The sequence below is a fragment of the Gadus morhua genome, chromosome 21 (genome assembly GCF_902167405.1).
Source record: "Gadus morhua chromosome 21, gadMor3.0, whole genome shotgun sequence".
Classification (NCBI taxonomy): Eukaryota; Metazoa; Chordata; class Actinopteri; order Gadiformes; family Gadidae; genus Gadus; species Gadus morhua.
The window spans coordinates 19,667,461-19,681,985 of record NC_044068.1 but is presented as its reverse complement, the minus strand read 5'-3'; the positions used below and the strand labels follow the sequence as shown (position 1 = coordinate 19,681,985).

Genomic DNA, 14,525 nt, shown 5'->3' with positions numbered 1-14,525 from the left:
TAGTTATATTGCCCTATCGCGATAATGCATGTTTGACGCGATCTATCCATGACCCGCGAAATATAAAGAGCGGGTCATGGGTAGAGCTACGAGCTGCAACCGTCTGCAACGCATCATCCGCGACCCTCGAAATTTAAACAGAGCCACGAGCTGCAACCGGCTGCAACGCATCGTCCGCGAAATTTAAAGAACCACGAGCTGCAACCGGCTGCAACGCATCATCCGCGACCCTCGAAATTTAAAGAGCCATGAGCTGCAACCGGCTTCAACGCATCATCGTCATCTAAGCAAATATGGCTGAAAGCGAAACGGAGGAGCTGGTGATTGCCCTAATTTCATGTTCAGTTTAAAATTGTATGCGTTCACTTTTCACCTTTTATGTTTTAATATCAAGTATCTGTGCACACACTTGGAAGATTTTTCTTTATTTAAAATAGCCATGCCTAATACGTATTTCCCTAATTCACAGTATCCGTTTCTTTATTAACAAGACACCACCAGTTTTAATTTAATTAAGAGAAGCATACGTCATTACACAGAAGATTTTTTTCTTTGTTAAAGTATCTGCAGCTACAACATTATGTTGTATGATTACAGTTTTGCACAATAAATGTTCTCAAAACGACATAGGCCTACTAAGTTTCTTTCTTTTGTTTTATACATTTAGCAGTTTGGCTTTCCTTAGAGTCTATGTAACCTGTTCTGAAATGGTTCTATTATGATTTATATATCGTGATATATATCGTTATCGCAATAGGTTGCAATGTATATCGCAATATGGATTTTAGGCCATATCGCCCATCCCTAGCCCGCGATATGCAGGGCTCTCAGACTGCGGAGATACTGATGAGCCCAAAGCCAGAGCTCGACCGCCTTTCGGTGGAGAGCAGGGGAGCGGACTCCCCCCTGTCTGTTGATGTACGCCGCCGCCGACACGCTGTCTGTCCTGATCAGAACGTGGCGGCCGCGCACCAGGTGAAAGAAATGCAACAGCACTTTCCTCACAGCGTCGAGCTCCAACACATTTATGTGTGCTGTAGGGGGCGTGCGCCACTCGTCTCCGACCGAGTGAGAGAGGCACGTTCCTCCCCAACCCGTCAACGAGGCGTCCGTGAAGACCACTACGTAGGACGCCACCCTGCCCAGGGGAACACCCTTGAGAAGGGCGGAGGGTCCTTTCCAATATTCCAGGTCTGGCGACACCGAACGGGGGACGAGGAGCACCCTGAGCTTGTGTCGCCTGGGGTCCAACCGTTGGCGAGCAAACCACCGCTGGAGTCTGCGCATAAAAAGCAGACCCAGGGGGACCACGGGGTGGGCAGCTGCCATCAGCCCCAACAGGCGCATGGTGGACAGTGCGGTCACGTTTCTGCGAACGTGAAAACGGGAGAGCGCCGACAGGATGGCGTCTCGCCGAGGAGGCGAAAGCATCGCAGTCATGGTGGCTGAGTCTAGGCAAAGCCCCAAGTAGACTGTCTGCCGGCTGGGGAGCGGGGAGCTCTTCTCCCAGTTGATGGCAAAACCCAGGAAGGAGAGAAGGTTTATCACCAACATGGTGTCCCTTCTCGCGGTCTCTTCTGAGTTGCTCAGAATAAGCAGATCGTCTAGGTAGAAGAGAATCCTCTTTCCCTGACGTCTGAGCGGTTCCAACGCCGTCTCCACACACTTCGAGAAGGTGCGCGGAGCCAGGGAATAGCCGAACGGCAGACACTGGTACTCGTACGCCATCCCCATAAAGGCAAAGCGGAGAAACTTCCTGTGCGCCTGCCGAACCGGCTGTAGCCACAGCGCGCGGACCCATCTCCTCACCTATAATGTGGGGAACCAGGAGACCGGTACAAGCGGCCGTATCCACGGGCTCGTGCAACGAGTCTCTGATCCGTCCATGAGGCTCCAAGGGACGCCGCTTCTTAGAAGCAGGTGAACCAGAGGCCATGTGAACACACCGTCCGACCGCCACCCTACAGCCACCGGGCTGAGAGGGGGAAAGAGGCAACATGGAGGAGCGCACCACAAGCGTAGGACGCAGGTGGCCTGGGGATTATCGCTCTTTAGGTACCATGTACTGCCGTTCGGCCGAACGGTCTTTACTCTTTTCTTTAATAGGGAAAGAAAAAGTAGGAGCAAGCGTCCGGAACTTCCCGGTCCGTGGCGCTGCTGCTCTCCCCGTGCGCGGCGGCTGCGGCTGCTGCACCGGGGCTGGAGTCGGAGGCGGCCCCATGGAACGCTGGGACCGGCCTAGACCCCGCTTCCTCTCAGCCTGCTGGCGGGAGGAGCCCGTGAGAATCGTCCCGAACCGGGAACGATTCTCACGGACTGACTGCGGGTGCGCGAGCACCTCGGAGAACCTGGGACCAAATAGGCCATCCGGTTCTAGTGGACCCTGGACGAGGCTGGCCCGCTCTCGTTCCGGCACCGCAGTGTGGGAGAGCCATATGACCCTTTGAATCATGGTAGCCCACGCCATATGCTGGCCGGCCGAAACGGCTATCGGCTGGCATAACTGGAGGATGGCGCTGGAAAAGCGGGAAACCGCCAGCCATCTCGCGGCTTCCTCCGGGCCGTAGGCCTCCCTGTCAGCCGACAAGGAGACCATGGCAGAGGAGAGCAGGGGGATGTTGTTGACCGCCGCCGCGGATTGAGAGGCACAAACGAACACCCTGTCCGTTAGGCCGACAATCTGCTTCTGGAGGCGGTCGGGGGGCAGCGGCTTTTCGTTAAGGAGCCATCCGGCGCCCGGACAGAGAAGCGCTGCCAGGGGAGGCTCCAAACGAGGGATCCCCCTCGCCTGAGTATCGGCCCACCCCTCCACGTTGGTGAAATCCGTGTAGGATCTTACCGGAGCCTTCAGGGTCGAAGGGTCCTCACCGGCAGCAATAAACAAGTGCTGCAAAGGCGGGAACAAGGGGCACTGGGTAACCCGCCGGGAAAAAGATGGGGTGCGAAAGCACTCGCCCTGCATATCGTCAGATACGGGGGCGAGAGGCGGGGCCGGCATGGGAATCCCTTTGATGGCCGCCGCCTCACCCATGATCTCCCGGAAGAGATCAGTCATCCGGCGCGGACCCTCGTGTTGTATGACGGTGGCGGTTGTAACCCGAGAGCGGGAAAAACCGGACGCCGAGTCGCCGAAGACGTCGTCCAGGGAGGCGTCGATGATGCCATCGTCGACGTCAGGTCCGAACAGGTCGATGGCGTCAGCCAATTCCACCGCAGGGGAAAATAAGAGATGCCTGGAGAGGATCCCCTCTTCAGGCAGCTCCCGGCAGGCGACACAGGAGACGGGGGCCACCATAGCAGCCGCGGCGTGGTCGGCGCCGAGGCACCAAAAGCACGCCAAGTGCCCGTCACCCAGTTCCAGGGAGGCGGGACAGGAGGCGCATAGGAGTCCTGAAAAGGACCTAGCTCTAGGAGCGCTCTCAGGTGGCCCTGAAAAGGGCCGTTTGTCCGCGGCCTCGCCCGAGCCGCTGCCACCGGCTTGGGAGATCCGTGTTGAAGTTCTCATCTTCTTAATAGTAGTTCTCAATTTCTCGCTGATAAGCACAAGTGCTGAAGGAAAAGGGAGGATGAGCGACGGTATACACCGCGTTATATAGACACGATACCGTGGGAAATGTGGGCGGTGCCCACGCTGATAGGTGCATAGTTTGAATTTTCAAACTATGCACTAGACGGCGTAGCCTGAAATAGAACTGAAATCTCTGTGAAATGGGCGTTTTACTTTCATCGCTTCATATTGGTTTGGACCAATCATGTTGCTGGATGCACGGATCTCTAGGCACGTGATTGGCAAGTACAGCAAACTTGGCAAGCAGTGGTAAACTATTCCTGTTGGGAAGACACGCTTTAACATTTTGTGCAAACACCAATGTTCCGAGATAAATAGTCTGTACGGTTTCAAAGCAACAGTGTCAACTGGTCCTAGAACACATTTATAAAGTTTTTCATTCAGCCATCTGCCTGCATTCTATTAGTTGTGCAAATAGTAAAACTGCTGAATACAAGATTATCGTTTTAGTAACCGTGACAAAGTAGTATAGCTTAACATAAAAATCAAAGAAGAATATAAAATAATAACGATTACATTTTGGATCTGTTTGATGCAAACTAGAGACGCCGGCCTCGCTCGTCGAAGTGCATGTGATTTTATTGACAACATTATAGAAAACACAATCAGCCATTGACTACAGATATGTCCAGATCATTTTAAGCTACGAGGAAGTTTTAGGGCTTGGAACAAGACCCATCTTTCAAGCAAGAAGCAAGACTATAATGGGACAATTGCGCCAAGTGATGTTCCCATGTGCCCAAGTTGGTATTACTTGGAGGAGTTTGCTTGCTGTTGGTGTGAAGATATGCTAAAGCTTTTGTTTGGAGTATCAAAATTGTTTTGCAAGGTCTTTGATCAAAGCCAGATGGGAATAAACCTGAGGGTTTGAAAAGTGGAGCTTTTGGCAGGTAACGGTGGTTCTAACAATGGCAAACCAACCCCTCCGGCAGAAGCCTGTTCTGGGGCTGGATGGTCCTTGGGGCTGTTCCACTTCCAGAGCTGCTGTTTGGAACGCAGCACAGACCCATGCTACACTATTTTCACATTAAACAGATGTTGAGAATTTGCAAAGATATCGACACGCCAGCCTTTGGTTATATAGTGAACACTGGGATCCAAACAGCACACCACACAAGAAGCAAGAAGTACACACAGGACATGGATGAAGGACATTAACAACTAGCCATGTTAGTTCTGATTTAGTCATACAGGGCTAGTGGCTATCGTTTTCCCCCCCCGAGAGATCACCGAGACTGGGCCTTCGGCTGTCCTAGGAGAACCGATGGACTGCAGGATATTGAATGTTAAATATTGAATAATGTTAAATATTTGCAATATCACAACTGGGCTGAAAATAAAGTAACAAAATAACTGACTGCTAGCCATCAGGAGTGGTATTCACAGCCTCCACACTGCCAACCAGCGACTGACGTTTTCAAGACATTTACTCCCTTACTCCTAGAGGCAACTATGCCTCCAACACACACACACACTTTATGTGTCACCTTATAGGCGAAGTGGTCCATTACACCGATTACTTTGATTGACACTGTGACATCATGGAATGAGATCGCATACAAAACGTTTCACACGTTTAGGGAGGTGTCCTCTATGTAGATGGATACATTCTAGTTCCAGCTTCTTTCAGATGCAGACTTGGGGTTGAGAGAATATTTTTGTAATCTTTTTTTTATTTTTTCATTTTCCCGAAATGTTCACTGTACAGAGAAATCTATCGAGACAGATAGATGTCGCTATACAAGAGGCAGAAAGGATCAGCATGTACACCAAGCCTGTACACCAAGTTTCAGAGACCTTCAGCCATCAGGGCGGGACCACATTGTTTTGTGGTCCCAAGAAGGGAAGAATTGACTCCCAAGAAGGCATTTCCCATCCTTGCTAGGACGGCAAGGTTTGGGGCACCTTGTTTAAACTTGTTTTAATATGGTCTCAGCGGCCCAAGAGGGAGCCTTGGCTGGGCCCCGTGGGTGACGCACACAGGTGGTGAATGGTCTCTCAACAAGACAGCTGTCCCCCTGCTTTGGCTGTGGTAATGATATCAGGGTCCAAGCCCGGCAGCCCTGCCAAGGCATCGAATCAGCAGAACCACGGCTCCCTGGGGCACAGTCAGTCCAATGTTGCAGACATTAGTTTACAAGGTGCCCTCATATTCAAGCGGCCGTCCCTCCCGCCCCTCTAACCCCGACACTGAAAGGAACAGAGCAAGAGAGAAAGGTCACCAAACCACATCCTATGTTAGGACATTAGCAGCTTCCAAGTTCGCCTCAAGACAATTGATTTTTGAGAGTAGAAATTAGTCATTAATTCCCTTCGATTCTCAAAGTTCCCCTCTATTAAAATATAATTCTAAATGTTGAACACCCTTTGCTGCAATATGCGACCTTTGATTGCATATTATATCCGGGCAATGGACGAAGACAGGAAGAAAGCAAGCAAGGGATTGGTTGAGGATGCTCTCCGACATCTGATTCTATCTGCACTCTAGACTCACGTTCTCACTGGCTAAAGCCCATGATGGGATGCCCTTCTCCTCTCCTGACGCCGCTTATAACCCAGGTTTGGTTATAAGCGGTATTGAACGTTTACATACATGTTGGTCATGACTGTATTGTTTACCTCCCTTTACGCTCCATTTACAAGTAGATCGTGCTCCAGGTTAGTGAGCTCACTCAGAGTCAGCCGTATCCTCCTCACTATAAGTTGCTAATTAGTTAGAGAAATACATACTGGAAAGGTAATTAATACACAATGACCATCATTGCCCTTTTTAAATATAACTAATATGACGTTAACCCTGCTCTTGACCACCGCCCTGTTATGCTTGCTCTGTTAGACGGCTATAGTCTATCACTATTCGATCAGTATTGATCGAATAGAAATTAACTTCTTTTTTTTTGTCGGAGAGGTTTAAAGTTTCCCTATAACGTTATAGGGAAACTTTGAACCTATCCCACAAATAAAGAAGTTCATTTATATTTCTATTCTATTCAGAGTCAATGCGCATTACCGTTTGGGACCCTTAACCAGTGTAGTTTTATTAATCTAACTGCCGGTTAATTTCTCAGTAGGCACGTTCTGTTATTGATAGTAGTGCGGTTTGGTCAAGAACCGCACTACAATTACAATAACATTTGACAGAGCATTTGGGAAACTAAAGCACAGCAGTTATTTTCTGCTGCAGTCTGAAAGAAAGCTGCTAATGATCATTAAAGTGTTTTAGCGAGCACTGTTTTAGGGAGGAGGAAGTGTTGTTAGCCAAGGCATTATGGTCGTTGTGAATGAGCCATGTTATAATGAGCAAGAAATGTGCCACACACCTTGGCATTATAAGGTGTCAGAGAAGCCCAAACCTCCCAACAGCAAAATATCGCTAAGGTGACCTCACCTTCAGTTCAGGTACACACATTACCTTCAGGTATTTTAGATAGCCCTAACTATAAAGATAAATCATTAGTGAGGTGCACATACACAGGCACGGGGTGAGATACAGAAGCCCTGGGATGGGGAATGAATTCGCGACCATAAAGGCTAATTTTTTACTCCTAAATATCTTTATCACCAACGCCCCCTAAAATCCAGTATAAGGTGAGCCCCCCTACTCAAGATAGAAAATACATAAAAAAATTGAATTGCATAGAAATGCCAAAAGTGCTGAAAGCAGGCTGTAACTGAGGCACCACTGGATGGGAGACGACCTCAAACTGGTGGTAAATGGACTGCATCTATACAGCGCTTTTCTAACCAGTGGCAACTCAAAGCACTTTACAATATTGGCTAACATTCACCCATTCAAACACAGATGGCGGAGGATGAGGTGTCTTGCTGGGGGCCACCTCGACACTCAGGAGGAGCCAGGTATCAAACCAGTGACCTTCCGGTTACCAGCCACCCCGCTCTACGCCCTGAGCCACATGCCGCCCCCTATTGACAGCAGAGCTGGAGGAGCAGGGGAGAGCCAGAGCAGACGTACCTTTGGGCGCGGGGTAGTCGTCCGAGTCTGTGTCGCTCTCACTGCGGTCCTCCACCAGAAAGTTGGGGTAGTTCCAGGACATGCACACGATGCCGTCAGACTCGTGCAGAAGGATATGCGCCAGCATTCGGCCGTGGCAGTCCATCACGATCACCTGTCCATCCGCCGTGCCAAACAACACCTGGACGGGGATGGCAACGCCGTATTAATACCCAGATTTTACAAGACCAAAGAGTGGCAGAAACACAAGATTAACAAAACAAAACAAAACTAACTCCACGCGTTCCACATCGGCCCCACCAAATAAACCGTTCAGGCGACAAACAAACAAGGAAGGGAAAGATTGGGATCAGTAATAACTGATTACAGATAGACCTGTGATCTCCAGACAGAGCCGACAGCATCGCAGCACCAAAGGGTAAACCTTTCAACGGCCCAAAGAAACACCAATAAAAGAACCCTGACACATCGAGAGAGTGTGAGAGAGAGACCAACCCCACCTAGGGAAGGAAAGGTTGACGGCGTGCGTGTTACCTGCTGGTCGTCCGGGGTCCATATGCCACAGGTGATCTGGCTCTCCAGGTTGATTTCGGAGGACCAGTGCCTCTGGCCGCTGACCGAGCCCACCAGGACAAAGCCGTCTCGGTAGGAAATCAGCGCCTGGGCGCCATCGTGGGACCAGGTGAAGTCGCTCACCTGCGGACCACCAGAAAACCCTCAAAGGTAGAATCAAATGTGTTGTGATAATGGGATCCTGCACCGTCCCCAGGCTCCGCGCGTCTCACCTGAGCTCCACGGTCGTTGACCAGCTCCACAGACCAGCGGCCCTCGTACTGGATCCACACGAAGATGCCCCCGTCCGTGTCACAGGTGGCCAGCTTCTGGAAGGGCTCATTCCAGCGCACCAGAACCACCTGCAGCCACCACAAACACAGGAGCATGGAGAGATCAGGATCTCCATCGTCTGTTATCTGGTGTGAGAATACAACGTCAAATCTATCGACTCCTATACCCTCTGTTTAGGGAAGGTGTGTGATGGGGGCACACTCTATTGTGCACAACAGAGTGCTGACTGAAGGGGGTCAGAATGTCAACATGTCAACATCTCACTCTTAGAATATGAAATGCTGCTTTTCTGATACTCACGATCATGTGATCTAAATTAAGCAGCGGAGCAGGAAGAAAAAAAATTATCTTGAAATGGTTTAGCCTAATTTTCAATGATGCGAAAGAGATGCTACTGATACAATAGAAAAACGTCCTTTCAGGAGCTGGGAAGAATCTGGTTTATGAAGATAATATTGAATGAACTCAAATAAATTCCTTCATAATACATCCTCTGGTCGTCACAATGGTACTCCGAGCAAATCATCTCTTCCTCTGATAAGGATCCCAGAATGCTGCTGCACACCCACGTAGCCACACAGGCTTCCTTCGCCGATTTTAACAAGAGAAAACGGAACAGAAAATACTAGAGCTGTCAAGCGATTAAAATATTTAATCGTGATTAATCGCATTAATGTCATAGTTAACTCTAATTAATCGCGATTAATCGCAAATTATTTTTCTATGCTAAATATCCCTTGATTTTTTTGTCCCATAATTCTTCTCATTTTAATTCTCTTATCAACATGGTGAAGTGCATCGGCTTGCCTTGTGCAAATGATTTTTTATTGATAACAACATTGGCATATACACTGATCAAAACAGGACGATACAAAAAAAGAGCCTATAGTGCAATTAAACGACTGCTTTGAACAAATGTCATTTGAACATAGCAGTCAGGCTACTGCTTCTTTGTTTTGAGCCAAAGAAAAAAAAAATATATATATATATTTTTTTTTTATAAAATAATTACGGTAATCGCGCAATAAAAAATTTAATGCCGTTAAATTTGGTTTGCGTTAACGCCGTTAATAACGCGTTTGACTGACAGCTCTAGAAAATACATGTTTCTTAAGCTGGTTCAGTTTAAATATTTGTTGCATTAAAGGGAAGCAGTAGGTTATTGTAGAGGCAGAAGGGGGAAGTGTAAGACACAAAGAGAAAGAAGAGGCAGAGAAGAAGGTGAAGGAATCAATTAACGAATGGAGATCGAGGGCGTGTGGCAGCAGAAACCTGAATAAAAGGATTTTGCTTTCTTCTTCAGAATTTAATCCTGAACAACTTTTGCATTGGACCCAAGATAATAGGAGTCCATCTTGATGTTGATATAAGCATTTAAATCTTTACGCGTTTTAAACCACACCCTTTTCAGAAGTCAATGGCTCCTGGGTGCTTTTTCTTTATTGTACAGACGTCCCTTTATGTGAGATTGAAGACAATGGTCCATAGATGATATGTGCTAAGGATTCTTGTCTCAGTCAAAAAACCTGGGATCCTTGGGTAATTTAGTAACAAAATTCAAGATGGCCGTTAATCTATCCAAAGAGAGTTATAAATTCTTGAGGCAGATTTGTTCACCATGAGGATATGCATGTGTGAACATAGTATCATGACTGTAAGTCAAAGGGGTCACGAGATAAGCTCAAGTGTAATATTTGCTTTCTGTTAATCTTGAGTCAGCTTCTACAGCTGTAGAAAGTTTCACAAAAAGCGTGCGAGCGGTTTAAGCTGTGTATGTCAAACGTGGCGGAATAATAATAACACTAACGATTACAATAGGTAGCCTCGCAATTTGTAATTGGCACCCTAATAATAATAATAATAATAATAACTAGAAAATGCATTTCCTGCAGAAAATGCGGTCAGTTCTGTAGTGCAAAGTGAGGTTGAAAATATTTTTTAATACAGCCACATAGATTAAGACATAAAGAAACGTTAAATGGCTTAAATCAATTGAATGGATTTGAACAAAAGTTCAAAAGTCTAAATGGAGTAAACAATGTAAACATGCACACCATTTAAGAAAATGTAAATGGTTGGAAACAAATAAAGTAACAGCTAAATGAAAAGCGCCAAGCATTTCTAAAAATGCAGAAATGTAAAAGGAATTGAACTGAAAGGTCAGATGTATTGCCCTGCGCGCGCGTGCGTGCGTGCGTGCGTGCGTGCGTGTGTAAGAGAATAGCGAGCCGGTGCGTGATTAAAAGTACACCGATAGAGCGGGAAAAACAGCCCAATCAGGCAACACTGCCTGAACGTCATCCAAAAGTAGCCCAATCTGGGGAGAAAAACGGCCCAATCTGGCAACACTGATGGCAAACAATGATTGAGTTACGATGTCTTAAGAAGTGGGTGTGTCAGAATGGGCAGACGTCTTCAATGAAAACAGCTGAAAAGGAAGCCGGTATGAAACTTAAACTAATAATAAAATAAAAAATAACTAAAATAATACATTTGATTTATAACGCACTTTACATCAAACAAATTATCTCAAAGTGCTCATAAATGATCTAAGTTAGAAGGTGTTTTCTTCTTTGTAAAGGGACCTTGTATGCTTTGCCAAAGGCAGAGCCTTTACAAAGTCAGTGTTTGACATAGGGGTTGTAATACTCATAAAGGTAGCAGAAAGAATAATGTGCTTGACAAACCTTTATTGTTGAAAATAAATTCTATTAGATCAAACAAATTCAAAAATACACATTAAAAAAGGCCATAATGAGACACCTTTAATACCGTCTAATGTATGAGCATTATAGTGGGCGATTTGTGTATGAAATTCTCCACACACTGTAGCGTTGTACACTGTGTGCGTGAATCCTGACCCTCGGACGCGGGTATTAAATAAACCTCTACTCAGACGGAGCTTCACTATCCACACACACCCTGGTGTTACACTTTAAGTGTCTAGTACAAAGCCCAACTTCCGCAGTCCACCACTGCCCAGACAAAGCTCCACACATCCACACAAAGGGCACTGCCACCGCCGGTACCCCTTGGTCATGACGTCAGGGTGCCCCTAATAGGTAGTCTGCCGACAGCAAAGAACTTCCCCTGCGTTCAGCAGAGTGGACCTAGAGGACACATCGTGTTTTGGGGAGAATGGCAAAAACCTAGAATTTTACCCTCTTTCACTCTGAATTGGGGACCTATTTCGGTGACAGCGATGCAATGGCAAAGATTACCATGTTCACAATTATAAGACAAATGACCAAGTTCTATTCAGGGTTCAGCGACGAGCAGAGTTCGAATGCTGATTAACATTTCCATAAGTGTCAAGGTGATGTGTAGGAAGGTGTCTTTTTTTAACTGAAGGAATGAAGCATAAGCAGGAGCCCACATCATAAGAGGGGTTGGGCTGAAGAGAAACCATGGCGGATTTACATCTGCACACAGACAATATGAACATTAAAGGTTGTATCAGCGATTCTAGGCCAAAACATCAACGATCACATTCATCTGATCTTTCCTCACGATCTGCTAGCTGCCCGCCCCATAAGCAGGCCGTCAAAAACCTGTGTCTCTGTAGGCAGCCTATGCTCCGGGATCGTACACAAAAACAAATGGTACTACCAACCATTTAAAACCAAAATAAATAGTATGTCAACCAGTCACCGACAAGGGATGGGTGCTATGATAGTTTTTACTAGATGCACGAAACACGGAAGGGAGGGGCGAGCTGGCTTTGTTTGTTTGGGATCTCGTTTCAAATACCAGAAGAAACATCACCCAACATCGCTGATACAACCTTTTAGCTGGGGTCTTAGCTGTCCGCCAAATCCTTTACGCATTGTGGTTTGAAATGTCCCATCCAAAACAGGTGCTTCCATTGACCACCGTGACTCAGATGGATGGGCTTTCAGGCTGGCCTGAGGCCAATACATGAGGCAACACGTCATCAAACCTTCCGCAACACTGTGATGCAGGCCAGCCCTGCCTTGCTCGATCATCTGCATTTTAAATTCCTTTGCCATGTTGCTCACACATCCATTGATGTTTTGAGGACCATTCTCTTTTCCAACACACTTTCTGTCCTGTATGTCTGTGCTATGACTCAGCCTGTTCCCACAGGAACACACACACACACACACACACACACACACACACACACACACACACACACACACACACACACACACACACACACACACACACACACACACACACACACACACACACACACACACACAGTGTGCAAGGCTTGCGCTAAGTGCTGGATTCCCAATAGATCAGTGTTTAAATGTTGGGAGAAACAAACACGCCCTTTTTCTCCGTTCTCCCTAGCAACCAGTCCCTCCCACATTGTGTATCGAAGCCCTTGTCTCGCGTCAACCTAACCGGAACAGATTGTAAAGAGATGTAAAATGTGAAAGATTGTGAGAAAAATAATATCCAAAGTCAAGACATTTTCTCTGATGATTTTAGGAAGATGATATTTATGTTTGATGACTATGGAAAATCTCTGGTTTGTACCGATACCTGCCCACATGTCTAATACGGCAGGTGGATCAATGTTTTGTAAGTGCACGGTCCAAACAGACAACCGCACCGCACAATGCAGACGATGGCTACATCACCAACAAAGACGCCTTCTCCAGCATGCGGTATATTATAGGGGAAATGCCATGGGGATTTTCACATCCAATTAACCGAACACATGAGGAGTATTGGTTTGTTCGCAGCGTTGTTTGAACACATATGCCCTGGTGCCCCTCCCAGGACCGAGAGGTGGAACAATGTGTGGGCCGCATGGCGGTAGGAGCTGGGGAGGGATTAGCTGGTCGGATCAGGTGGGCCCAGTCGGACAGCCGAGTAACACCATGACTATATGACTATATTAATATAGTCATAAAAATAGATTGCCCATCGCTCCCCGTGCAAAGATCATGTAAAAAAGACACTCTTGAGGTACAAGCACAAAGGGCTTTATGATGATTTAAGACCAAGAAGTTCTGCATGCTTTGTTGACCTTGTTGTTTTGCCCTCAAGGCCCCAACAAGGCCATAGAAACCGAGTTACGTTTGCCCATAAACTGTGCATCCTCCACCAGGGCTGGCCGAAGGGACGATGTTTGTTTGACACACTGCCGTCCTCCATCTGATGCTGACCTCAGCCGCTTTCAGTAGGACGATTTAATGAAACCTGTTGACAGACAGCTGCGGGCCACCATGGCATCAGCCAGAGAGCGGGAGAGCAGAGTACATTTAGATGACTGCTGACATGGCGATCAACATTTTGGGTTTGGCCTTCCAGGGAACAATCTGCAACGTTTACAAGGCAGTATGACACAGATCACAGAGTTCACCCTGTTGGGTTCCTCTGCATTCAACGCCTCCCCGCCCCCCACTCCTTGAGGGTACTGACGGAATATTAAATCTGACAAAAAACTCAATTAGAGAAAATCCAGACCAAAGGTGGCAGAGAGGACAGCACAGCAGTATGGAGCGCCATGGAGATCTGCAGCCAGGACACGGGTTGGTTGGAGGGGTGGGGGTGACAGGTCCTTTTGAGGAAACACTGTGTGGCAAGGAGGCGAGCCCTTAATAAATATCAATATGAGATGATGTGTCCTTATCCAGGGTCACGTTTTTTCACCAAGAGTGCAGCCACCATGACAAATTGTGGACACAGGCGAGTGGACTGGTAGCTGGACTTCCCAATATCTGGATCAGCATTGCAATACACAGGACCGCCAGTTCAGTATGGCACACAATCATTCAAGGGTGTATTAGGCGACACTCTGAATTTAGCACGTATTTGCATTCATGACGGCTGGACAATATCAAATGACGAAAATGCTTTTTGTTGTGAGGATAATCCATATGTAATTAAGAGGGAGGGCAGCAGCTAGGAGCCGGTCCAACAACTACTTCTCTCTCTGTGGATACAGATCGTGAAGTCACACCTGAGCAGAGGGAGAAGCGCCTTGTGTTATGCAACATGGCCAGTCGGCGCGAACGGATCAGCTGGTTAAATCCTTTACTACTGAGCACGCCGGTGGAGCGTGGGAGGGCGGCCTAATGCGAAACGGGGTCATGCCCGCCTGATGCTAGACGGGAGAAGGCTATGAGGTCGGCGCCCGGGAGGTAACAGGGCTGAGTG

At 47.4% G+C, this 14,525-nt stretch overlaps 1 protein-coding gene across 4 annotated transcripts in view; it reads right to left on the bottom strand.

Annotated features, from left to right (window-relative positions):
• The window catches only part of tulp4a (TUB like protein 4a), a 41,258-nt gene that overhangs the window by 21,682 nt on the left and 5,051 nt on the right, over window positions 1–14,525 (bottom strand). For all 4 annotated transcript variants that reach the window (XM_030344627.1, XM_030344629.1, XM_030344628.1 and 1 more), the window contains exons 3-5: window positions 8,327–8,455; window positions 8,076–8,237; window positions 7,542–7,722 (exon numbers count right to left, since the gene is read on the bottom strand). In XM_030344627.1, the coding sequence (XP_030200487.1) occupies window positions 7,542–7,722; window positions 8,076–8,237; window positions 8,327–8,455 (472 nt within the window). The remainder of the gene's footprint in view (window positions 1–7,541; window positions 7,723–8,075; window positions 8,238–8,326; window positions 8,456–14,525) is intronic.